Here is a 27,672-nt window from a genome sequence, read left to right as displayed (position 1 = left end):
AATGTCCATCTAAGAGATCAGCCCACTGTGGGTGGGCACTCCACCCTTTTCCTGCTGAGGACCATGGCCTCAGATTCAGTTATGGAAGTAAATACAGAAGGTACCAATCCTCCAGCTGCAGGAACATGAAGGAAGTCCAAAAAACCCAAAACTACTTTTGCTTGTTTAGCTTGTAGGAAACGAGGGAACTGATTTTACCAGTGGCGCTGTCTGGGTCTCCAGGCTCTGAGTACATCACTACAGTTTAGCAGCTGCACTACTTAAGTTTGTTGTTGGAACAGGCAGGTTAGTTTTAAGGATGCAGAACAGCTACTGTAATCTAAACAGGGGCCTCTGCAGCTGTCAGCCATAACGAAACGCACTGTTTATAAAGCATCACATCAAAAACCGGTCAGATAATCACATTTTTATTAGTGCTATTAATGAGTTTATATTATTTTAAGGTGTAGTACAGAAGGGTGAAGCTGTCGGCCTGTACTAACAGCCAATAGGGGGCAATCAGTCTATTTTAGCTTCCTTTACGGAGGGCTGTCCTGTGACTGCTTTAACCAGGAAACAACATTTTACATATTTTTAGGCAAACACATCGACTTTGGGGGTAACGATGGTCACAGAATCGTGGAGTAAGTCTGCTTGAACCAAAGGCAGGGCTTTGTATGCATCATTCACATTAACTTAATATAAGCAGTGAATAAAGATGAGATGAATCATTTAACTGTGGATTTCCCACTTCAGGGAGCTGTGCAGCAGTTTTAACATGCTACCACTAGGTGGAGCTAAAAGCTGATATTTTGAACTAATGATCAGAGGCTGCTGTAAGATGCACACAGCAAACATTTTGGGCCTGACACCACAATTTGTGCACAGTGTACACAGCTACTTCAGACGCACATACAAAAACCAGCTCATCCACATGTGTGCGATCTGCACATCATACAGAACATTTATAGTTCATTCAATCCTCAAAATACGAAATCATCCTCATCAGACTGTCACGTGTCCCTGTGGCGACTCCAAGAAAGGCCTCGTCTCACGCCGAGCTTTGATTTAACAGGTGAAACACATCCACACCTCAGAGTACCTGTTAACGGTTCCTCCTGCAGGTTTTGGGTCGGTTGTATGACTCCACGTGTTAGTGGATCTTTGTCTACAAACATCCTAAACCAACTGAACCCATGATCTGTGCTTAGGCAGGCGATCAGAAGCAAAAGCTTAGTGGGCAGGACCTCCTGAGAGGCAGCTCTCCTGTACCAAAGATGAGTGCTCAGCACAGGCGAGCAGCCATTCATGCCCTGCTGTTTAAACAACATTAAACAGGTTTTTAAAGCAGCCGACATGAGTTCATCTGGTATTTAAAGCTGGTAAATTGAGTTCACTTTGTAGAGCCGAATAACAGGACCACAGTAAGATTAAAAAACAATGTCGATCGTTTTGAGAATAAAGTCAAAAATCTTTTTAGAGAAAAACACTGAAATGTGGCGATTACAGTCGTTTTAAGTGCCACGGCTGCACTGTGAGCTGGTGAAATGCTTCAGGATCAGGTTTAGTTGCAATAACTAATCTGCACATTTCCACTTTATTCTCAGAAGGACCTTTATGTTAATGTGCTCCCTACACTCCTATGTAGGAAGGACACTTTCAGCAGGAGACAAGGCCAAAGATTTTTGTAAAGCTCCAGTGGATTCAAAGTTCAGAGTTTGCATAAAGGTGGCTTTAATAAAGACACACTTACAAATAAAGTTTTTTTTAAAGCTTTAACTCCAGAACAAACTGGAGAAACTTCTCAACTTTTAGTTTTCAGACGACGGCGCTCTCAACTCAGCACGCTCGCCATGATGTGTCACTTTGTATCCAGACCTCCTGCTGGATTCTTCTTCATATTTCACACGTCTTTGCAAACTGTGAGGTCGCACACAACAAAACAGAACAACAGAGATGCATCTGTGCGGACGCTGTTTGATCCCAGGGAAATGAATGAATCGGATATCTGATCGGAGACCGAAGCAGAGTAGTGTTACTGGTCAGACTTGTGCCTTAGAGCTCTTCAAAGTCTTGTTTCACTTTTTTCCACCCAACACACACGCACACACACCTGCAAACTAAATTTAATAAATAAGACGTACAATGTTGTAAGGCAAAGTTGATCATGCACTTGTCACGATAAACAACAACATACATGGCAGCAGAATCACTCCCACCCACCAACCCTTCATATCAAGCTTTCAGATTGTTGCCTGCTGACATCCTGATCTCGTACATCTACCCCCGATTTCTGCAGCAGGGTGAACTCTTTGTTCAGGGGGGTCGAAGCAGCAGGCTGGACCCACTGTGAGGTTTAGACACGCCAACTACAGCTGGAACTGATACAGGACGAGTCAGAGGCTCGGATCCAGCACCCAACTGCTGTGTGCCTCAGGACGTCCCGAGATAGCTCTGCAGCTTCCTTACTGTACTTCTGTCCAAAGAGCAAAGGTCAAAGTCAAACGTAGTGTTTGTAATGTGGAAGTGTCCGGTCTCTTCAATCAGGTTTACAATCTGCAAGACAGAAAGTGAGAGTGGTGGGCACAGGCTGGGTCAAAGTAAAGTCTGCAACTATTAACTATTGTTATACATTACTACTTCATCATTATTATTTCGTCTAAGGTCTAATATTTATTTTAAACAAGCAGATTTCTTTATGCAGTCATCTGCTGCAGGCACACCATGCTCTCAGCTGGCCAATCAGAAGAGAGCTTCGACCTGCGCTAACGTGTTTCCTCAACTGGTCGATTTAAATCGTGTGAATAAAATCTGAGATCTGAAAATCACTGAATTCAGTTTTTACATCTGACACGGATCCCAAACTTTGTAGAAGTGGGTTTGTGTCTGATGGACGTATCGGACACTGCTGACATCAGCTCACCTGTTGCAGTATGTGACCTTCTCTTAGTGTCATTAGTCTTTTATGCAGCTCCACCAGCTCATCCAGGTAAACCTGAAAAGCACAAAGCAAAGACGGCTGTCATGATGTAGCAGTGGCTGATGGTAACAAACCCCAAGACATAACAACACTTTCCATATTTCAGAATATTTACTAGTCTAGTCCACATTACACGCACTGTTTCTAAAAACCAAAGACACTCGTTCTCACCTTATCACACTCCATGCTTTTGTCTTGCTTGCTCTGCTTGGTGGGACTTTTTACTTCCACTATCTGACAGACAGAAGAGCAAAGAGTCACCCAGGGTCACGCACACACCTGGATACTGTGGCTTTCAATCATGCTGATCTAAGACATAAGCCAGTATATTACTGATATGATTACCTGGTTATTAGTAGACTTTAATAAGGGCGGGGCCTCACTGCACGACAGCGGGGAATGGGAGGAGCTGTCACTTCTGCTGCCATCACTTAAACTAATCCTAAGTATGAAGTCACAAAGAATAAAGACATTAAAACTGTTGTCTCAGCTGTTAGCTAAAAACCGCTAACAATGAAAAATCCCCCATGAGCAGCATGTGAGAGAGTGGGGACGAAGGACGGTCTTTAACATGAAGATGACTCTCGCAGAATCAGTGTCAGGGAGGGGCCTGCTAGATCAGGGGTGTCCAACTCCAGGCCTCGAGGGCTGGTGTCCTGCAGGTTTTAGATCTCACCCTGGGTCAACACACCTGAATCACATGATTAGTTCATTACCAGCCTCTGGAGAACTTCAGGACATCATGAGGAGGTCATTTATCCATTTGAATCAGCTGTGTTGGATCAAGGACACATCTAAAACCTGCAGGACACCGGCCATCGAGGCCTGGAATTGCCCACCCCTGGCATAGATGATAGAAAACCGGTCAACTGTTGGAGACGGAGACGATCTGGTTAAGTTATGCTTTTTGGCCAAGGTTGACGGCACGCCTCCACCAACAGGATGGTGGAGAGAGTTGGAAAGAGCTTACATGAAATACTTGAAAAGTTAGTAAAAGGCACGTTGAAAGAACCTTTAGAAACTGTCCCAAGCAATTTTAACCAAGATTTAAATGGCGGCTCTTCATCATTTTACAGGTTTGTTGTTAAAGGCTGGCTCTACTGCACAAACATGTGAGATACAAAGTAGCCCTCATAATAGCAATATCCTGGTTAGAAGGAATTCATTACCAATGTCTGCACACAGCTCTATGAAACTAAACTAGTGTGCGGTTCAGCCATTCGAAAAGCTGCCCTCGGGTTACTAACCTGTGCTGGTGGTGTGTGAGGTGTGCTGCTCGATCCGTGTCTGAATCCACGTCGTCGTTGTTGTCCTCTGAATCGTCGTCGTCGTCCGAGTGCAGATCCTGCATCACTGACTGCAGCGGGCCAAGCACTGAGTGGAACAGTTCAATAAAGCCTCAGTCATTGCAGTTTAAACCTCAGGAATACAAGCAGAAAGCTGCAGATTGTGACGTTGGTACTGTAAAGCTCAGCAAATGTGGTGATCTGACTTTCAAAGGGAACATGCACACATCTCGAACTCTACATAGCTGACTTACAGCTCTGGTTTTCAATTGTTCTCATTGCTCAGGAAAACAACATGATTCTTTCATGTTCTTCAATCTCAAAATGATTTAGCAGCCTCTCTTACGACGTCTTCAACTTTCTGAACCGACTCAAAGTAAAAGTTTATAAACCAGGGCTGTGCCCGTTTGTTTACAGGCTCAAAGTGATACTTTAAGAAGATTTGTGGTAATAATGTTTCTGATCATTTACACAAAAAGATATTTTCGGCAGCATTTCTAAGTTTGATTAAATGAAGGGCATCCCATGATTGCTTCCAATGAGCTACTGTCACTGATGACACAGTGCCGTTTGCAGCAGCGTGAAAGTGGCATGGCACTGCAACACAGAATAAGTCAAATGTAGTACAGAAACAGTCGTAGTTTGGCCTGGAAACTTTTGTTAAACAGTAACTAAAGTAACTTAACCTTGTGACTCTTTAGGAACCTGCACAATATTTTCACAATAAAACTGAAGACTCTCTTCTACCTGGGATGTTGGGTCATGAGTTGAGCTTTTTAACCTGCTGCTTTGGTCTTGCACCATGTACTGTATCAGTAACTTTCATCCACTGTTTGCTCTTCCTGTCACATGACGTCCTTCAGCCACACTTGGTGGAGTCATTTGTTTACATTTGGGTCACATGACACCAGCAGCTAATATCTCCCCACACACAGCCTGACTGTAGCGCACAGTTTTTTCACCTGAAGGGCTGAAACAGGTTCTTGCATATGTTGCAGAGCACTGTGATTGTTGGAGGTTCCTGAAGTTGCTCCACTGCAGACTGACACATGTGGCTCTCACTCCCAGACATGCCCAGGCTTGTCTCTTAATTGCATGCACTAGGGATCATAACCACCTGGTGTTGCTATAGCAATGATATCTCAGTACGACAGTTTTGTATCACGTAAGAATTTGTGTATGATTGCAGACAATATGATATACACAGCTAGTTAATGCTTCCACTTTACAATAATAAAGCTTATGGTTCATATTAGAATATGTAGGAGGGATCACTCTCCTCAGCCTTCCCGGGAAAGTCTGTGCCAGCGGGCTGGAAATGAGAGTTCGTCCACTGCAGGAGCACGATGTAGAGTGGCTACATAAGATGCAGGTTCAGGCATACCAGGCGAATTCAAGGTCTGGCTATACCAGCATGGTATAGTACCAAGACTCATTGGCAAGTCCTGCATGGGGCGTTAGGGACTCGGGTCCACCCACTTCCAACAATGGGCAATAGCTGAGCCCTGGCTGAGGAGAGGCATGGTCCGAGCCGAGGTCCGGCAGCTAGAGGAGGAAAGCACGGAACTGGGTTTACAAGGAATCTGGACATAGTGGGACCTGTCAAAGCAGACGATTAATTGGCTTTAACTTTGGAGCCTTTCCACATCTTAATATTGCTCCGCTTAGTCTACAAGTCAATGACGGAGGAGCCACAGTGCAGGTTATGTGGGGCGATGGCGCACAGGCTGGAAGAATGCAAGACTACTGTTAGCCAGGGAAGACAGAGATGGCGCCATGACCAGGTCCTGAGACTGAGCAGTACTGTGAGAAAGTAGCATCACACAACACCAACATCAGGTGGCTGGAGGACCCAACAGCAGACCAAAGAACCTCCCAGAAAAAGCCAACATAACAAACACAGACATCCAACAATGACTCCACAATGAAGAGCTGGATAGTACTGGACACCTACTGGCTAAAGAGGCAAACAGCCCTCCAAGAACACCTGGCAGCAGCTGCTGGCTAATCAACCACACACAGTGGTGCTGGACAAGGAGCAGAAGGCTGCAGTTGTGATAGATGTGGCAGTCCCAGCAGAGAGCATGTCAGGAAGGGGAGCATGAGAAAAACTGGAGGAAAACTGGAGCCAACGTAGAAGGTCAAGAACGAAGTGGTCCCAGTAGGAATGAACGCGTTAGGAGCTGTAATCCCTAAAGTGGAAGAGCCAGGCACAACATTTCTCACATGACCGGGTCCACTGCCAGAGACCTCGAGGTCGAGGTCACCGAGATTCAAACTCGTCGACGTCGTTAGCTTAAATCCTACGTAGCCTCGTTCTTGAGGTACTGCATGCACAAACCTGGCTCTCCACCCCAACCATCCGACCAGCGGGGTGATGACAATCAGCCTTTTTACAGCCGAGAGGAAAAACACAACATGCAGAGATATGTCAGGTTTTCATGATCCAGCCATTCATCCTTCCTTCGGTGGGTACTTCTTAACTTCAGTTCCAGACTTTCTCTTTGATATTTGGTCACATTGGGGCCCGATGAATGTAAAAACAAAGAATTACCAGATTTGGTTTTTTACCTTTTTTTTTTTTTTTTAAGAAAAATATCAGCCACATCTGATAAAATTTTGATAGAACAGCAGCAGTATAATGTCCTCGTAAGTGGATATCAGGCCCTTGTAGAGCAAAATTTAGTATTTTGGTCTAAATAACCCAAAATGTGATGTCCACATATGTGGACGCCCGGTCCTAGGAGATTAACATGAGCATAACATTTTTCAGGCAAACGCCTCCATGTGTAATTAACATAGAGCCACAGTATTGTTACTGTTTTGTAATCAGCCATAGGCACTAGCACCGACTATTTTAAAGTGTTACTGTTACTAGTAAGCTAACATAAACTAACCAACCCAGTGACATCACATGCTGATGTCGGTAAACGTGTTATATAAACTTTAACTTTAAGCACTTACTTCTTAAATCGAGCTGCACAGACAGCGTTACCTTTGAGAGCAGGGCTCAGTGGTGTAAATTAGCCTTCATACATGTAGCGTTTCATGTCCACTTTAATGATAACAGCTAATTATCTCAAATCGTGAGCATGTTAAATTCCCACCAAGCAGGTTAACGATTATGGTAACTGTGTAACACTTCAGTTTTCTTTACATTGGAGTTTTGCTGAGTGCTGTGCATTGTTGTGAATGTCAGCTACATGTGTCGTAGTGAGGAAAGAGGTTGTGTGTCTGCCTGTGTGCAGGGGTGCTGCGTGTCAGCTGGAGGCGGTGAAACAACACTGTTCAATATCGATCCTGCTGCTAAGCAGCGTTTAATCCAACAGGAAATGTTAGTTTTAATTTGTAACAGTGTAGCAACCTTATGACAACCATACCACAGTCTCTACAGGGCACACAATAAGTGTTAGGCTACCACTGTGTACTTGGTGTTACGCTGTGTACTTGGTGTTACGCTTGCATGACAATCACGAAAACAAACAAATCAAAGCGCTGCAGTTTATTGGTTACATCGCTTTGACTGCACGAAGTGTCACGTATGATGTTAGTGTCACTAACAAACAGCACAAACTAAACTTTGTAACTTGTGTGCACGGTCCAAGTCGGTTACCTTGTCGTTTGTGGGGTGTGGGAGCAAAGCTTGAACTGGAGCTGGAACCCGCTGGACTGGGCTGCTCAGACTGGGAGGAAGAAGAGAAACAGGCAGCGATTAATGATAAAAATATGACTCAAACTGCTGTTTGACTGAATGTGGCGGTTCTGCAAACACAGAAGCAAATGAATACTATTCGAGCCCCGGCTCCGACAGTCTCGGTCGTTGTGTCCTTGGGCCGTTGCCTACTGGTGGTGGTCAGAGGGCCCGGTGGCACCAGTGTCCAACACCATCGCCTCTGTCAGTGCCCCACAGGGTGGCTGTGGCTACAATGTAGCTGCCATCACCAGTGTGTGAATGGGTGGATGACTGGATGTGTAAAGTGCTTTGGGGTCCTTAGGGACTAGAAAAGCGCTATACAAATACAGGCCATTTACCATTTACTGTTATTATTATGTATGTGCTGAAAGAAGACCAAACCCAGCAGGAGTGGACCAACCTGGACTCACCAGTGTTCCCACTTTGAACACGTTCGGCTTTCAAACCACCTCCAAGGGACAGGAATTAAGAGTTACAGTGAGGGGGACTCTCTTTATTAAAAATATGTTTATTTATCAAGGTTTGTATTTATTTTCAACAAATACAAACATAAAACAAACGAGGCTGCAGAGAGCACTGGATGTCTTTTTCCAACTAATGTCAGAACTATCTGTCCTGACATTAGTTGGAGAAAGAAAAGCTCCAACAGGAGGTTTCATAGTGCCATCCATCGTCTGTTGGGTCGGCAAAGCATCAAGAGAAAATTAGATTTCTGTGTAAATGTTCAAGGTTGAAGCAGTACCTTTTATAACAGCACACACAGTTCACAGTGTGTGCTGACATTTCCATACAGTCCTTCCCTTCATGTCCATGTTTGTGTTTGACACGTCTGTAGTTTGGATTCATAAAAGCCAAAAATGAAAATCGTTCTTTTAAACCCTTTCTTGAAGCAGCATCTGCCCACAGGCAGCAGAGGCTCACACAGCCCAGAGTGAGGATGTTTGACTCTTTCAGATTGACTGAGATGTGGACTTAAACAATGACAGTGCACGTTTAAACGTGTTTCAATGTACATGCACAGATACATAAGGAAACCCTCACAGTGCAAAACATGGTGAGGAGAAACGTGAGAGAAAGAGCGCACAGCTGCTCTGCTGGTTTACAGGCTTCTTCAAAGTGTCATAAATCTGACCGGCACTCCTGTTTACGGCTTTTGTTCTCCTTTACTCCAAGTAAGCAAACCCAATCACATCAAGAGACAATAAACCGACAGCACATCCAGGAAACTGTCTGACGGTCTAGTTTAGAAACCACGGGGAACAAAGTGGGAAAAGTTGATGCCTGCAGCCGCTCTCACATCCACAGCTCGCAGCGCTCTGCCTCAGCTCTGCTCCTCACGCTCGAACCATCCGATTCATCTGCTCTGGATTTCCTCTGATTAGTTCCCAACAATGGGTTCAGCTACGGTTCCCCCGCTGCTCTGCACAGCGAGCAACCCGCTCGCTCCTCCACGCGTCCACTGTCACAGATCAATATCCCATCTGTGATCTGTTCAGCCTACAATAATGAATCCCGCTAACCTGCAAAGCTAATGACAACAGATGGCTGGCACTCATTTCAGTTTGAAAATAAGAGTGAGAGGATTGTCCACAGCAGCAGACGACATCTCATGAAGAGCAAACAAATCTGGGATGTGATTAAAACAGCTGAATGTAGAAAAACACTGCACAGACTCAGGATAACATGAATACTGTCATTCAAAATAAAGATATTATTTTTATCATGTTTGAAGTTTAAGACACTCTTCCATAATTAAATGTTCTTCTCTTCGTGCTGTGTGATGATGATGAGTGGACACTTAAATCAAATAGATGATAAACTTTCTTTTACTAAATTTATCTGTCACCAGAACGTCACCAGTGTGACATCGTCAGCATCCTGAGACACCAGCATCTCTGTGGGGTCCTGACCATCCAGCACAAAGCGCCTCGACGATGCGGCGCCATGGAAATAAAACTGATTCGTTTTAAACAGACGTGTGCTGGTCGGAGGCCACACCCAGTTTCCCTTCCTTCATGTCATCACCTCGTCCGCGTTTCCTTCTCTGCCGTTTTTATCCGAGCACTCGCTCCCAAACTCTGAGATCAAAGATGAAGCAATGGGAGCGCTGGGCTGTGTCGCCTCAGGCCCACCAGGGTTGCTAGCCTGGGCACAATCAAATGCCTGGAATTTGTCAGCCCACATGCTTTTTACAACCAGTAGCTGCAGCAGCCCCCACCCCAAAGCTACTTTCATGACAAAAACACAGGTTTCGGTGCCACTCTGTGAGAACTCCTTTGACTAACCACGCGGCAGAGAACGATGCATGAAAGAGCTGCACTTCATACAATCACTGACAACAGAAATAAAAACTGCTGCAGAAAGAAATGCTGTGAAGCACAAACACGCAGCCATTTGATTCTTTCAAAGCTAAAAGAATTAAAGAGGAGCTGTGCTATTTACGGCCCTCGTTTCTCCTCAGGTGCCGTAAAACCATAAATCTTTCTCGTCTGTGATTTGGCTTTAAAACTTCTTTATGGGGAGGCTCTCTGCAAACCAGCGTGGGCATGGCAACAAGGTCAAATGTCAGCCTGTTCATGAAGCTGCAGCATTTTCCTAATTTGGCTCACGGGTTTGAAGAAGACGCAGACACTCTGTTAGACACTCGACATCATCATCAGCTGTTTGCTCCCAAACCAATCAATGTGCAGACGAACGCACCAGAACTTCCACCAGGTTTACTGGTGGAAGTTACCAGTAGATGAGCTCATTCCCAGCTGTAACGACAGTAAAGCGTCACGTTTACTCACATCCGATCTGGCAGACTGGTCCTCCATATCAGAGTCATTAGCATCAACCAGGTCCTGGAATGGCGGCAGCGTGGACACGCTCCTGAGGTCTGCGTCCTCGCTTTCTGCTCGTAGCTTACTGCTGTGCAGCTGCGATCTGTCTCTCAGTAGTTTCTTATCCAAACACGGACCGTCCAACTCTGAAATCTGCATTTCCGAGGAATTCACAAACCCCTTTTTGCGTCTTTTGGTCCCGTGATCGTCACCTTCGAGGCCGGACAAGCGCTTGTTTAACCTCGACGCATGAGTTATCCCCTCAGTCCTACGCTCCTTAGACAAAGACTTGGGCTGCTTGAAGCCCATCTTAGGATTGATCTCTCTAAGTGGCTGGTTCTCTTTGGGTTTCCTGGAAGATTCTTTGGGGGCTTTTCCGGGTTCCCAGCCTGAGTCCCTGAAGGCACTTTTGGGGTCTTTTAAATCTTTTGGGGTCTTGTCTATATGGTCCTTAAATGGCTTGTGGAGTTTGGAGATGCTGCTGTTGTCAGAGCTGGTGGTTGTGGCCATGATGAGGAAAGTGTTTCCTGTAGAGCCATCCTGCAGATTGAAACAAACACAGGAGATCAGATAGTAGCGTCGGATATTTAAGTAGCTGGAGATGAAAAGTGACATCAAGCAAAACAATAACAAAAGAGAAAGAAAGACTGAAGCTACACGGGAAAAACACGTAAAGCTCAGAGTGTTCAGGCACAAGGCAAAGGGAAGCTCCTCGCACTGTCAGGGCGCTAATGAGACCATACCGCTGTCAGCTGATACAGTATCGAACACGCCACCGATTTTACAAGCAAAGATGTTTTTAAAGGTGCCGTGGACATGAAACCCACTCAGTCCACACATGCAAAGACATCATACACGTGCACATATTAAGTTATGCATAGTAATGAAAAACAATGCAGGGAAAAGTGCTGAACACACTAACTGAAACTTGTACAAAAACCTTTATTGATAGTACAGCTTCAAGACGCCTCCTTTATGAAGGAAGCAGTCACACTGCTCAGGTGTGGTTTCGTCCCAGTCTGTGGGATCGTCCCAGTCTGTGGGATCATAATCTGAACAGGTGATTGGCTCTAATCCTGTCCCTCACGCTGATGTTGAAACCAAAGCTGATTGGGCGAAACAAAAACACAAAGTGTGGAACAGATCAGCTGATTCTGTTTGCTAATGTGTTGCTAATATCTTTCTACATTTTCTTAGTTTAAACCAAGTTTTTCTGAGTAAATATGAGTTCTAAATCAGTGCATTCTGTTTTTATTTACATTTCACGCAGTGTCCCAATATTGGCTGACAAACACTGCAATGATCAACTGTACAGCGAAACACTGATGCTGTATTACTGTAAAACACTAAATATCTGTTTCTTTGTCCACAAACATCCACACGGGTAAATCTTCGGCCCCTGACATTCTGATGTACGTCAGATATTATAAAGTGGATCCAAACAATCTCAGAAAAATGAGGGATGTTCCTGACCACTCATTTCTAAGCCGACTAAACGAGGAAAGCCAAACGGCTGCTGTGAAACTAAGAAACACTGCAACACACTGTGGGTTCAGTTTGAGGGCTGTATAATGGACAAACACTGTAAATGCTGCTCAGCTGTGTGGCGTCTCACATCGTGCATGATGAACACGTTATCCTCCAACACCAGACTAAACCCAGAACAGAAACAGGTAACCTGATGGTAACCCTCAGCTGCATCAGAGGCTCCAAACTAACCTGCTGAGGTTGGTTTTAACAGCAGTTGTTCTGGTTTAATGTTCCAGCTATAAAAACATGATTTTGATATCAAGCCATCTTAATTTTAAACTTACCACATACACTGATGTACTCATGCATATACACACAACGGACGATGACATCTTTGCTGCTGAGGAATTATTTTCCCTTTTTCCAATTTTAAAAATGTTTAAAAAAAATGTTTAAAACGTTAAAAAGAAAATATTTCAAACATTAAAGCACAACATTGGTTACTAGTAACCAAAATAACACAGGTGGCATAAAAACACTGATTTGAACATTTGTGACCCACCTGTGGAAGACTGTAGGGTCCAGTCTCTCATCTAAAGGTTAAATATGATGTGAAGATAACTTTCTACTAAAGATGTTCATGCACTATTAAATATGACAAAACGAATACACTGTGGCACATTGTGCTGTGCATTATTAATGATGCACATTGATGCAATTCATAGAAACCATAAATGATCATCCATTTCCTCTGACGGGTCGTTGCATTAAAATAAATATATCAATAATGACTTTGGTTTGCAGAGCGCCTCACATGAAACCCAAGGACGTGCTAGAAACAGTATAAATGAAAATATAGTGAAGAAGCCCACAGCTCCCTCACAACAACCGCCTTCTGCAGTTTATCCAAGGAAACACAGAGACATTCCCAAGCCAGCCGAGAAGCAGCCTCTCCTGGGACCGCCTCCCAGAAGGCCACGCCCTGAACACCTCACCCCGGCGACAGCTGACTCAAATGGTAAATGGCCTGTATTTATATAGCGCTTTACTAGTCCCTAAGGACCCCAAAGCGCTTTACATATCCAGTCATCCACCCATTCACACACACATTCACACACTGGTGATGGCAGCTACATTGTAGCCACAGCCACCCTGGGGCGCACTGACAGAGGCGAGGCGCCACCACTGTCCAAGCCGGGGCTCAAACCAGCAACCTTCCGAGTACAAGGCGAACTCCCAACTCTTGAGCAGTCCGAGTCCCTCTTGAACTCGTCACCCTATCACAAAGCAAAAGCCCACCTTCGGAGAAAGCTCACGTCTTGCATCTGCGATCTCATTCTTTGCACTTCAGCAGTGAGTAACAATAACAGGCCTAGTTTTATAAGCGTTGGCTGCTTTGCCATTTGCTGGCAGACGACTGCGTATGGGAGACACAATTTTCTCCCATTGGGCACCAATTAAAGCGTTAACATTAAACAACTAGTCCTTCTGATACGTCTAATGACAGCAGCTCTGATGAGTCAGGCACATTCCTGCTAAGAATAGGCCGAAGCACCTCGGTTCAATTCAATTTTATTCATACAGCCAAATCACAACAAGCTTTACATTGTACAGTATATCCTATAATAACAGATACAGAGAAAACTCTTATCCACATACAACACCATCTCAGTTCTGTTCACCACAGCTCAATTATACACATTATGACATAATCATTTTGCCTAGCAACAAGCTTTTAGCATATATAAACTTTACCACCATATTATTATTTATTGATTGATTTTTTTTACTTTTTTAATTAAGTATATCAACTAACAATATTGTAGTTTTAGTGATTCATCAAACAAAATAAATAAATTAGTACCAAGCACCGGTGCACCCTGGGAGAGGCTCCAGGCCCCGACAGGCCAAAGCGTTTAGTGCAGTACAAGCCGGAATCACCCTGAGGTTTAAAAAACATATTTCATGCTTGTGCTACAACTTTTTTGCAGCAGCTGGTCTTTGCTGCAAAACGAGCGACCTTTGTAGCAGCGGTGCTATAAGCTAGCAAGGTAAAGAGCAGAGACACTGACCTTGGACGCAGTAAAGCCTTTGCTTTTCTTTGTGTCAGAGCTGTTGGGAAGTGTTGCCAGCTTGAGGTGGGAGCCAAACAGGGAGGTTGAGCCCTCCTGCATTATCATCACCTGCCAAAGGAAAATCAGCAGCTTAAATGAGCAGAGAGTTCTTTGCTTTCAGTAAATGTAGAGTGTTCAGTCTCTACCAGGACAGCTGATAATAAATCAGTCATTTACTGAGTAATATCACTGTGTTTGTAGAGTCAAGTACCAGAAAAAAGGACATCAGTAAAGAATGTTCAGCTTTACTGTCAAGCAGCTTGTGTGAGCACTTTTGTACATATTTGTTCTATATTACATCGATTTCATCCCAGTCATCCCAGTGACATCAGTGCCTCACATGTACATGTAACTGACTTGGCTCAAACCCATTCCCATAAAAAAAAAAAAAAAAAAAAAAACTGCATCAAAAACAACAACAACAATCAAAGAAAGAACAACAAAGGATTCTTCACTTGTACAAGTGAAGATGGATATCATGAAGATTTAGAGTAACACATAAATGCCACACAGTTACCAAACACACACAAAACCATATGACCATAGACTATACTGGCTGCACTCGAGGTTCACCTGAAGCACAACAAGTGAGCACCGCTCCAACTGCAACTCCAATCCCCAAACGTTTGATCGAATGCTTATATAGGTCATCATGTGCTACCACATGCCCCTCTTCATGAAACGCCTCACGTGGTCTGAAATCTTACTCAAGAACAGAACCCGATTCCTGCCTAGCCTAAACATTTAGCTAATTACGGCTAATCATGAAGTCGACCTGCTGTCATCTTAGATCGCAGTGCAGGGGCGGGGCCGGTGTCCTGCAGGTTACAGAGCGCAACCTGGGTCAACACACCTGAATCACATGACTAGCTCATTACCAGGCCTCTGGAGAACTTCAGGACATGTTGAGGAGGTAAATAAACTGGATTAAAATGAAGTCAGTGCACATGAAAGTCCCAGTGAGGGAATTGAAAAGCTTAGCAAAGGATGGCAAGTTAAAGATGTGTTTATTGAACTCATTATAAACACTTTATCAACATTTTAACAACATAAACTGTTGTTCCACGATTTCTGGCACAGCTTTAAAAAGAAACACATGCTTTATGTTTAGCAACAGCGTTTTTGTACTGCACATTATAGCAAACATGTCCACTTTGGTCCTGTCCATACACAACCACAGGTTTGTGACTTTGTAAAGCTCAACTGTGCTGCTCTGTTATTTTTGGCAAACTCCAGGAAGACAGTCGCACTATGTTAACGTAGATGTAAAAGCTCCAGACAAGAAAACAACCAAAACCTCTGCTGGTGTGGAGCAGCAGGGCCGTACATACACTGCCCCGTGAACGCCGTGTTTCCATGACTGCAGGCGTCTTATGTGGATCTGACAGTCGTTCAAGTGCACAATTTAGTAACGGGACACATTTGAAACAACTGGTTTTGACTGAAATCCCTTACATTAAAGTGCTACAACAAAGTTCAACATCTGCAGCAACAATAGCTGCTACATTGTGTCATTGCTGAGGTGGTAACAGTAACAGGGAGGAGTCGTCATGAGCTACAAGCCTGTTAGAAATCTTACCTTTGAGTCTTCTGAACTTCTTTTGTGAGGATTTCGTTGCTGTGAAGGACAACAGAAGAACAGGGTGACAATCTTGGTAAACAGAAAAATACAAACTATTCATTACTATTCATATCTCACATATGCAGGGTAAACTAGTTCAGCCATTGACTGTCCTCTCCAGACTGACTGTAGCACTTCAGCCCACTGTGGGGCCAATCAGAGGCTCCAGACATGTCAAATAAAGTGAATCAATACTGAAGTGCAGTTTTAAAACCCTCAGATTTACTGAGGAACGTAAACTAATGTCATTGCTGTAAAGACTATACACATATACTGCACACATACTACATCCATGATATAAAGCGACAGCCCAGGATGGACCTGGTCTGTCACGCCCTCGTGCCTACCCCTCCAGCTTTCAGTAACTTCCTACGAAACTCCTCTGTTGGATTGTTGAAGGTGAGCTTCTCACAGCGGAGGTGATTGACGGGCGGGTGACCTTCCAGGTGGAGGAACAAGTCATAATCAAAGCGAACTTTCTTCGGTTCTTCCTACGGAGAAGTGGAAGGAAAACCACGAAAGGGACAAACAATAAAAACCCGTCATGCAGCACGTTACCCACATCATGCTCTGTTTTTGACTGCATCATTTAATTAGATTCAATTCAATTTTATTTACACAGCATCAAATCACAGCAAAAGTCGCCTGAAGGTGCTTTATATTGGACAGTAGATACAGAGAAAAGCCCAACAATCACATGACCCCCTATGAGCAGCACTTTGGCGACAGTGGGAAGGAAAAACTCCCTTTTAACAGGAGGGGCGGGGCCATCTGCTGTGACCGGACTACCTTATTCAGATCCCAAACACCCTCTGAAGCCTGAACCATGAAATAACAGACAGAATTTTTTTTTTAATTAATTAATTAAAATTTAAATTTCATATAAACCCTTCATTTTGATTGAATTTGCTACATCTGGCAAAAATGTGTTGTGCAATTTATTTACTTTCTTCAGGGGAAAATAAATAAATCACACTGATTATGTACAAGAACTGTATTTGTTAAATATGATACACGAGGCACTAAGTAAGTACCACAGTAACACAGCAAACTCAAGTCCTGATTGTAATTAAAAAAATAAGTTGAGAAATTTAAGGCAGCTTTCAAATGAACATCCATGTTTTTCCTGGGTTAAGATCAACTTTGATTTTTTGCTTTTGGACTTAGTTTCATTATTTTTACTAGCTTTTTTAGTTTGAATCACCATTTGATGAAATGATGACAGTTTGGGTTGAGACGACCTTTGCTCAGGAGTCAGCATCTGTTAGATGTGTTCGAAAGGCTCTCTGCTAGAAAACGCCAAAGAAAATGGAGCCAGTGGAACCAGTGGAACCAGTAACAAGCTAAAACTCTGGAACAAATGCTGCTTCTGAATTTTGCACCAATAACCAATAATGGAGCTCTTCCAGCACTACAAAATGCACCTTTCTCTCCACTGGATGTGCCAGTTCATGGCTCTGACCCAGTATCTGTGTGGGGTCGTTTAATTTAAATCTCTGCATTCATGACCTACGTTACCAGGTGTCGTCACCCAAAGAGAGAACCAGTTCATCTAGCCTTTACCCTCACATGGCAAAGGTGGCATCGCCTTTAGGCCCAGCTGTGTGTGTGACCTGCTGCTTTGTTAGAGCTGCACACACACCTCTGAGTATTGGTAGGCCAGTTTTTTCTCTTTTCCAGCAAAAACACTTTCAAGAGAGCACAACTGAATCACGCGTACACTCCTTCAGTAACGTCGCTGCAGAAGCTTCCACATAATACATAAAATGTTGCAACAGCTTGAAAAGACGTGACTCTTGATAGAAAAATGAAAACAGCTCTGAATGGACACATTTGACAATCAGCCTCTCCAAAGCTGCAGTTCAGGAACGACCTGGTGCAAACCCGACACATGTTCAGAGCATACACAAAAACCCCTTCATGGTTTAGAGGTTCAGGGTCTTACAACAATAGTGCATTACCCACAGACACAAACCCTGGCAGCTGATTGCTGCTTGTTAAATGTACCTTGTTTCTGAAATAAACTTCGATGGGCAAGATGAAGCCTGCGTATCCAGATTCCTCCACTTTGTACGGTGGATCCTTGCACACTGAAAGAGAAAACTGCTGTTAGACTTCAGCACCAGGAGGCTGACAGTTCACAAAGCTTGCTTTAAATTCATGCAGTTACATGAAATGCAGAGCAGCGCTGAGTGTGCTGCAGCCATCTGGTTGGGTTGCTGGGAGACGGCCGCTCTGACAAACACAAAAAACCCAACCATTACATAAATCACATCCCCTCCACACCTGAACCAGGTGACAGGACTGTATTAAGACTGTTGCTTCATTTATTGTGTCATTAAACACACTAATCCTGCAGCTGTGTTCTCATGAGACCTCATTAACTCAATTTCTGCAGCCTACTCTGATGCATCGATACAGAGAGCGGGCGTCCATTAGAGCCAAAGCCTTAAACACACACGACAAGGCCAAGACGTCCACGCATGCTCGTAGAGGAGCACACGGATCACAGCGGATCCCTCCTGAGTCACAAACTGTACCAATGCAGGAAATGTACTAATTAAGTTACGTGTGCTTATTGAACAAAGGAAGCTTTGCTTAATTCTCAAATATTGTCCGTTTGACACATCACAGCATGCAGCTACGATGGTGATGCGTGTGAATGTGTAGAAATGCTGTACGGATGGATGAGAGTAGAGAAGGACGACATCTTTCTCACATCGTCCCTCTGCTGCCTCCAACATCTTCGTTCCTGAAAATCACATCTTTTCAAATTATTGTTGTTAATAAGTTACAAACTATTTTACTTACTGGTCACGGATCTAATCCAGTAGTCTAGAACTATATCTGTCCATGTATTCATACTATGACAGCAGTGGCACCTCTCAGTGTCCTTGTATACACAGCTATGTGCTCAGTTTGAAAATCCTACATGTGCTCAGGTTTCAGTGGTTTAGGTTGAAAAAGCAGCCATGACCTGATGGAGCACATAATGATTGTTGTGAAACGTTAGCTTCATGCTTTTCAGGATTTTTTTTCCTTCCACACTTTTAAATCTGCAGCTGTTTGACAAAATTAAATGTCACAGCCTTTGTTACCCTCAAAATGAACCAGGATCCTTATTTTAGGACAGATGTGTCATAGACACTAGGCTTGTAACAATACTACAGTTTCAGTTTTAATACCAATACCCAGAAAAATAGCATGGTGAAGAGTATAACTGCATCCTACACCAACAGAAGTAATGGTGAACAAGTTCTATCTTGAAAATGTCAAGTTGTTACCGTTCAACTAATTCTTTCAAATATAAAGTTGATTTAAATAAAATCAATCCTGGTGGCCTGCAGCGCTCCCCCTCAGCCAAAGACACGAATTTAAAAATCAGAGCTGATTTTCAGAGATGTTGTCCTCCAACCACGAGGTCAGCGGGATTCAAACTCATCTGAGATTTTCAGCAGATACACCTCTGGTATCAAGTTGAAAATCTTAGGTGACCTCCTCCTTGAGTTATCACATTCACAAGACTTTACAAATCCTTGATCCCCGACCTTGACGCTGAGCTCTTTAGAAGAGCACCTATGGCATGAACTTCCCAACCCTACATCCCCTCATTCTTGATGTATCACATCTGGACAAAGTGTGGTATTAGCTGTGTTGAAATGAAGAAGACAGAAAACAGAGTGCTTACTGTGAACGCTCACACCGCTCACTGCCTGGATTTCCAAACTGACCTTTCAGGCAGCTCTTTACATCCTGGTAATTGCTAATACCGTAGTTAAACAGCAATGCTGACATGTGCTCCTGCCAGGTTAATATTTATGATAATTTCTTAATACTTTAATACTAGTGAAATGCAAGCTTCACTGATCTCTGGAGATGCCTCTGAAAGGACTGTTCGGTGTTAAAGACAGCTGTTAGCTGCATGCCTGACTTACTGCAGCAGTGCCATGTGAAAACAGCACTGTTTGTATTGATGTTCTTGCAAATATGTACCATTGGAGTCAGTGATTAACATCTGAGTGCCTATTTTTTGACAGCCCTAATAGAGACATTGCTTATGTTTGGAGAACGCAGGGACTGATGTAGACCCCAAAAACACGTCCCCACAGTGAAACGAGGGCGTGGGAGTATTAGGCTGTGGGTATGCTTCAGTCCATCTGGAACTGGAAATCTTGTCAAGGTGGAAGGAATTATCAAGAAAGACACACATGTGATAGTTTGGAAAGAAAAGATCAAGCAGCCAAACCTGGATCTAAGTAATCGCTTTGTCACATTTTCCTTTGTCTGAAAACGCCTGCGTCTCATCTGTTTGTGGGTTTATATTGGTGCTAATGTAGGACCCTTACATTCATACATCCCTGTAAAGAGGCACTTTGACGTTCAATCACTGTTGCTCTACTAGAGACAGTACTTTGGAACAGTTTTAATAGCACTGACTAAGCCAATCTCAAAGAGCAAGGACCGACCAAAGCTGCACATCAGCATGAAGCTATGGTCCAGCAGGCAACAGTTGCTCCTGTTCTCGGATGAACGCTACAAAAAGCTGAGCAAAAGCATTCTTCTTATGTCATGGTGAATCTGATTAGTGCTTATTTATGCACAGACAACACTAATTCATCATGATATTCACCGCAGGTGATGAAGAGTGTCTGTGGTTGACTGAGCAGAGCACCCAACAACAACCCTGCACTCCCCCACCCTACACGACCTCTCCTGACTCTACATCACACTAATCAGGTAACAGCAAGACCCTTCGACAAAATGAGGTCAACATTAAGCTCCTGAGCAGCAAGAGCAGAGCAGGGATGAACGCACACGCTAAAGTTTGTGTTGGAGGTCAGTTAGGCCGTACGGGTGGAGAGCCTCAGCAAGTTAAAGGTTAGCATCCTCCTCGCTGCTCGTCGTACCTCTCCCACCCCGCTAGCACACATGCTAATGCAGGTCACATACAGAAGCAGGCTGCATACACACTATATCACATATGTCAGCCTGTTAAGATACACACACCTCCACAGAAACGCACTGAAAGAAACTCCTGATCAAAGGTCTGAGACTAACAGCACACACAGCAGGGTGAAACTTCCACACCTCACCTATAAAACCACCACAGAAGTGTTGGATGCTCAGTGAGCTCCGGGGTGGCAAACTTTAATTCTTGCAAAAGGTTGATCAATTTCCTATTATTTGATCTGATTTTATTAGCGTCAACATCATCAACATGTTTGATGAAGAGCAAACATGATGCAGACGATGTAGGACAACTCGAACATGCCTGAGAAGGACCGTTTACGAAGTTTGGATGAACCTTCAGAGTCGTAAACTGAAATCACAGCAGAGAACACTCAGATCTGATTTATGACAACATCTGCATATCATAATAATGATAACGAAAGTAGCTCCTCAGACGTGTAACTGATGAGTCCGATGAAGAAGGAAGTAATAATGGAGCACATTATGATTCTTTACGTCCAATAAAAGCTGCCAAACCAGTGTTAGAACGAATCTAACATTACGAGAACCATCGAGAAAAAGTGAACAGCAGAAAGAGACAGCAGGTTGGTCACATCAGCTCCAGTCGGTGCTGCTCCTCGATATTAATGTTTTCCATGGGGGGGAATAAAGGATATGCAGGGTGTGATTGAGGTGGGTGATCTGCTGCACCCTCAAACGAAGCAGCCACAAGAAGAAGAAGAAGACGAAGAAGACGAAGAAGAAGAGTGGTTTATTTGTACAGCACCAACGCGCAGTCGATTTAATGTGCTTCATATTTTAGGGTAAAGATCCAACAGACAATCTACGCACGTGGAAACCAAACTACACCACCATCAGAGGTGGGCTTCAGGTGTGCACCAGTACTTCCTGAAACTATTGGCCTCCTGTTACCTCACGAGGTAAGACATGCTGCACTACATCTGCTTACTAGCTATCATGTACTGGATATAACGTCCCAGTATGGAGAGTATGGCTACAACAATGACTTATTATTCAGACTTATGGATATATTCATGTCAAAAAGGTTAACAAGTAATAATAAATGAATGCATAGGCTTTCACAGGTTTCAGGCCCTAATAAAACTCCACCAGCAGGCCACGAGTCTCAGAGCGAGTCCTGACTCAGGCCTCGGAGCTTTGTTGTGGGGAGGGACTGTAAAGAAAGACAAATGTTTTATGGTAAGGCCAACTGAGAGGAGTGAAAGAGCTTTCAACAGACACCCCAAATAAATCAAGCTTCAATAAACCACTTCCTGAAACTTCCTTTCATTGATTGAACCGAGGAAGAGTTGGCATTTACAGCCCAGTTCCTGTTCCTTGGAGGTGGCCGCCTTGTTTATCGGCACCTCCTCCTAACCCCATGCTTTCTTGTAAACAACAGCAGCCAGCCTGGAGCTTTCTTTGTGTTTCACCTTCATGAGTGGGAAGCATTTTTGAGGAATCAAGGAACAATACCGGCAAAATCCCGAAGCCCTTCAGTTTCTCAGAGCTTATTTATTTTTCCTCCACGTTACAAACTACACGTTTCACGCAGTTTTCAGGGAGATGAACCATTTTTTTTATCTTCCAACTTTCCATAAAAGTGACAATTCTCTGAAATATCAAACACCTCTGAAGAGATTCCCTCCATCTGTAGATTAAACGGCACTACAGAATCCAAATGAGGTGCTTAAGCAGCACGAGCCTCTGCTGCCAAAAACAGCACCGCCTTCGCTGCTTCCTAACAACGTCTTTACCTCCATTTGTTCAGACAGCTTTGCCATTTGGCTGTCACCATGGAAACACCTCCATGCTGGCCTGCTAACTAAACAGCAGCAATGATGAAGCGCAACGGCGGCTTTACTCGCCGACTCGGGGAGCTTCTCCGAGCTACACACCCAATCGTTTGGAGAGTGAGAAGAAGTTAGACATGCGCCATCTTTTGGCGTTCTCGCTCTGACTCCCTTCGATGTTTGGATTGATAAGAAAACACTGATGTGCTGACATATGAAGAAGACTATATTGAGAGCACTTAGGATCTGAGATCTTATCAGTGGACCTAGTTTGGTTTGGTATTGCTACACAAGCCAATAAAGACCAGCTGACAACTGTAAACAGCAGCAGAGCTACAGGACTGATGTTCAGCACCTTCTACATTTTTTGGCATCCCGACAGACCCCAGATATGTCCAGGTGGACATACAAAGCTTATATTTCATTTGACAAGCCAAGTGAAATGGAGACATGTTAAAAGGACGTCCACGTCCATTTAGTCCCCCCCACCTCCAAACCCTCTGGTTTCCAAGGCTACAGTTTATAACCATCTGTAGTAAATACTGCTGCAAAGGTTATCGTATAAATCAGCACACGACCTGCTGCCATTAAAGCAAACTGTTAGTCCTCACTTCAGTTTGTAATTTTAATATCTGCTCGTGACGTCTTTAAATGTCTCCGTTTTATTTCAGTGTGTAGGTGGAGCCTGTGTGGCTGTTTCAGTTAAACTGGAAAGGAACCATGTCAAGAAAAACAGCTGAGCTCAGATCTTTGTGCGAAGCACACAACGTCCAGGTGCAACAACATGTGCTGGTGACTGATCTCTTAGTTGATTAAACAAGGAAAACATTAGACTAACCAACTAGTGTAAAACTAGGAAATACTCAGGTATAAAGTTCAGTTTGAGAACAGTTTAAATGAAAATGTCAAAAATGAATTATAGGCCAGTCAGTGAGCCATCGGGGGGCAGATTAAACTGGAGCAGCAGATCCTGGAAGTCATGTAAGCTGTGAGGCAAGGCCTCCTTGGACTGGACTTGTTTGTCCAACACGCCCCACAGATGCTCGACTGAACTGATATCTGTGGAATCTGAAGCCCAACTCAACACCTTAGACTTGTCCCAGTTGTTCCAGTTTGTGCTACTCAAAGAAGGCACCTTCTCCCACTTCTCCATCATCCTGTCCTGATGCTCAGGTGTCCACTGGTGACCCTTTTGGCAGTAGACGGGGGTCAGCGTGGACATCCTTACTGCTGTGCAGCTCCATGTGCAACAAACTGCGACACGCTGTGTGTTCTGACACGTTTCTATCAGAACCAGCATCAACGTTTTCACCAGTGTGAGCTTCAGTAAGTCACCTGTTGGACTGGCACACACAGGTCAGTCTTTGCACCCCACTGGTTTACTAACACTAACCCTACCTTCATTAGATCACTTTTGATAGATACTGACCAGTGCAGCCTGGGAACATCCCATAGGAGCTGAAGGTTTAGAGATGCAGTAACACAATCTTAAACCCTTATGCTTGCTCATGTTTCCTGCTATTAAAGAGAAAACCTTCACATGCTCCCTGATCTATGCCACTCACCAACAGGTGCATTGATGAAGAGATGACCAGCACCATCACCTCACCCGTCAGTGGTGGATTTCCATATTACCACACTAAGCCTTCTTTTCCACAGTGGCTCTAGTGTGTAGGGCTGTGTCAGCTGGGTGCCGTGTTTCATTAACAGTTAATCTTGTACTTGTACTCCTCTAAAAACTCAACTGTGTGTCACTCCAAGCAGATGATGTCTGCCACTGCTGAACAGGTTGTCAGGATACTACAATTTCAAACTCAGTACTGACACCACAGGGTCGATTCTGACCCCCTCCTGCAACAACACGTGGTGAAGAAGTTGTACCTTCAAAACATTAACTTGTTCATTTTTCAACAAATTTTCCCAGTTATATGTTAGCTTTAACAAAATAACTATTGAAGCTTAAAGGTTTTATTTATTTTACATAATTTCATTACAGATTATTGCGGTAAAATATATTTCAGGATCTACTAATGAACAATGGGCGCAAACAAACAACGCTTTACCATCTACATGACTGAATTATTGTAGAAGAAGAACATAATTAAAATGAGTTTGAATTGGGGTCGGGCGACTGGATGAATATTTCGACTATCGCCGATAGGCTGAGCATACTCAGCCGGATGGTGGACACGTGCATGCTCATGCAAGTTAGTCGAGTTTGAGTACTTTGCTCGTACTACACTGATTACATTGCTCTGCAATCAAAAAGTCTGTGGACGCACGAATTTATCGCCCATCGCCGATTATTGGACTGATGATTGTCGGTTGGAAAATTTTTACATATCGCCCAACTTTAGTCTGAATAAAGTCTCTCATTTGTTTCCTAAAATAAAAATAATGATTAAAAAATTTAGACAAAGTACGTGTTATGTATTTAGGATGAGTACAGGATAAGATAACAAAGTTAAATACATTTAGAAGACTATATATTACTTATACTTATATACTTATATTATATAAGATTATATCATACAGTTTTGGTTTGATTACAGACCAATTTTTCTAATAATTTCATTATTATTATTATGATCATCATTATTAGTAGTAGTAGTAGTATCTGTGTGGCCACCAGTATTGTTTTAGATCAGGGGTGTCAAACATAAGGCCCGGGGACCAGGATCGGTCTAGCAAAAACTTCAGTCTGACCCACTGGACAGCTGTAAACACTGTGAAGGCGTAAACTTGGCATTTTTCTCTACATTTTACAGCTTTTTCCGATAGATAAAGGGCACTGATACTACACTAACATAATAAAACAACAGAGAAACAGTTAAATCTGATAACTGTGTAAATTAAAAATGTCCAGTTTTAGATTTATAGGTCAGTAAGTGAGCTACCAGAACTTTACTAATTTATCTGAGACATTTTCTTAGAATTTAATTCCAAAGAGTCACGCTGACAGATTTCTTTCTTTATCATGTAGAAAAGTTGAGACGTCCTGTTTTCCTTATTTTAAGATACCTCGGAGTCTAACTTCTTTGCACTGACACAAAGGGGAGTTTCACTGATCTGGCCCAGGATAAAGGTGGGCTGTATGAGCTAAATAAGTTCAACATTACTGATCATCCTTACTGTCTGTGGAGCTATGTGATGAACACTGGGTGGACAGTCTGAAGGTTAACTGTGGGCTTCTCCAAGGTTAGTTGTTTACACTGGTTTGTACTGGTCTGGGAAACGTTTGGAAATTCATAAATGAATGTATGACACACTAAACTATTTATACTTAAATAAAGTTTTGTATGTAGTAATATTATTGTGTCTATTACAGCTACTACTAATGTTATACTAATTACTACTGCTGCTATAAATAAAAAAAGATGCATGTAGACACATACTTCACCTGATTATATGATTATTGCCATCATTGTTATTACTGTATTATAATAACCCGAAGCATCAGCCTGCACCTCTTCACTCACTAATTTGTGTTGTCTGTTGTTATTTATGTGATTATTGGTGTCAAAACATGAAAAGTGAAACGACACCAGGACGTAACATTACACAGACAACAAGACAGAAAGGACTTTAAGTGAGAACCTGACTCTGCAAACGCTGCACTACAGGTGTGAAATAAATGCACGCACATGAAGATACAACACACATTAAAAGTATACATATATACACACACACACACACATATATACATATATGTGTGTGTGTGTGTGTGTGTGTGTGTGTGTGTGTGTGTGTGTTTGATCAATTACAGATGTGAAGCCCTTAACCTCCACCCCTCCACACAAAGCACCAGGGCAGCTCTCCTCACCTCGCTTTGGTTTCGGGAAGCTTTCGTGCAGATGAAAAACCACTTTCTCCACAAAGTGCTGGATGTTGCTGTGCTCTGGTCCTCGCACAAACACCATCCAGTCGTGGGTGAACCCTTCCACCGTGGGTTTCTTTCTGACCTGGGCACGATGACCAAGTTCCAGTTTCACCTGCACAGCACCCTGCAAAGCACAAAGACGCAGGGTTAGCGTTACTAGAGACGGGTCACGGGTCCATGTTTCATGCAGGTGTTTGTTCCTGAAACACTGCAGTCTGCTGCTGTCCAACAACGTCTGTTTCCTCTCAGCTGAAGCAACAGGTACACGCTTACACACGACGAGCTTCAACCTTCGTGTGTCCTGCGCTTTGTTTCCTGAGCTAACGTTACACAACTGTTAAACCGTAACATCGTAAGAATAAAGAGCAAACTTCTCAACAAAGTTGGCATGTCTGCGTTACCGGCCCAGCGACTCCTCTCACTGACTACAGCCGCTCTCCAACACTCTATCGGCGCATTAGCCAAAACGTTTTGGGGGTTTCTCCCGAAAGATTTTCCTCTGTCTGTCTCTGAGGGGAATTTAACATCTCTATTATTTCATGTGGTAGCGGCGCGCTAAGTAGCAGTACAGCCCGAAAACCCTTGTTGCAGAAAAACCCACGGACCCCTCCGGTGTGCCATAAATGTCCACGCGTATAGTGTTTAAACCCGAGCCGGGAACAGCAAAGCACCGTGAGTAGCTACTTACCGAGCTGGCCATAGCTGAGGCCGAGCCTTCCTGTTATTTCATGGAGACTTCGTTTTATATTAAATGAGAGGTGAGTGCAGTTTGCCTATGACGGCCGACATGGTTTCTTAGGGACTCAACTCAGACCCAAGACTTTGAAAGGTTCGCCGGCTGTAAAGCGTCTGTAATGACGTGGACAGTATCCGCTTGGGGCTTTTCAAAGTAAAACACTTGCGGTAAAGATGCACTCCAGGTCCCCACATACCTAACATTCTCCTTATACATATTTCTTTAGATTTGTCTTTCTTTTGTTTTGTCTTTCAGACAATCTCCACGTGTGTTTATTTGAAAAGATTCAGGTTTCTTAACTACTTTTCGACTTTGTTGTTAGCATA

At 43.5% G+C, this 27,672-nt stretch overlaps 1 protein-coding gene across 1 annotated transcript; it reads right to left on the bottom strand.

The window, feature by feature from the left end:
* Positions 1-394: 394 nt before the first annotated feature.
* On the bottom strand, positions 395-27,455 carry mllt3 (MLLT3 super elongation complex subunit). Its single transcript, XM_085389155.1, has 13 exons — positions 27,299-27,455; positions 26,554-26,734; positions 17,974-18,056; positions 16,314-16,457; positions 15,925-15,963; positions 14,304-14,414; positions 10,729-11,301; positions 7,859-7,928; positions 4,207-4,333; positions 3,305-3,401; positions 3,131-3,193; positions 2,903-2,974; positions 395-2,535 (listed from the first exon to the last, which is right to left on the bottom strand). Exons 1-13 carry the CDS (start codon positions 27,308-27,310, stop codon positions 2,413-2,415), a joined length of 1,695 nt encoding a protein of 564 aa, XP_085245281.1. The 5' UTR covers positions 27,311-27,455; the 3' UTR covers positions 395-2,412.
* Positions 27,456-27,672: the final 217 nt, after the last annotated feature.

The sequence above is a fragment of the Rhamphochromis longiceps genome, linkage group LG3 (assembly GCF_057381845.1).
Source record: "Rhamphochromis longiceps isolate RC_006_pf linkage group LG3, R_longiceps_female_GT1.1, whole genome shotgun sequence".
NCBI classification, from domain to species: Eukaryota; Metazoa; Chordata; class Actinopteri; order Cichliformes; family Cichlidae; genus Rhamphochromis; species Rhamphochromis longiceps.
This window is presented reverse-complemented; position numbering and strand designations above follow the sequence as displayed.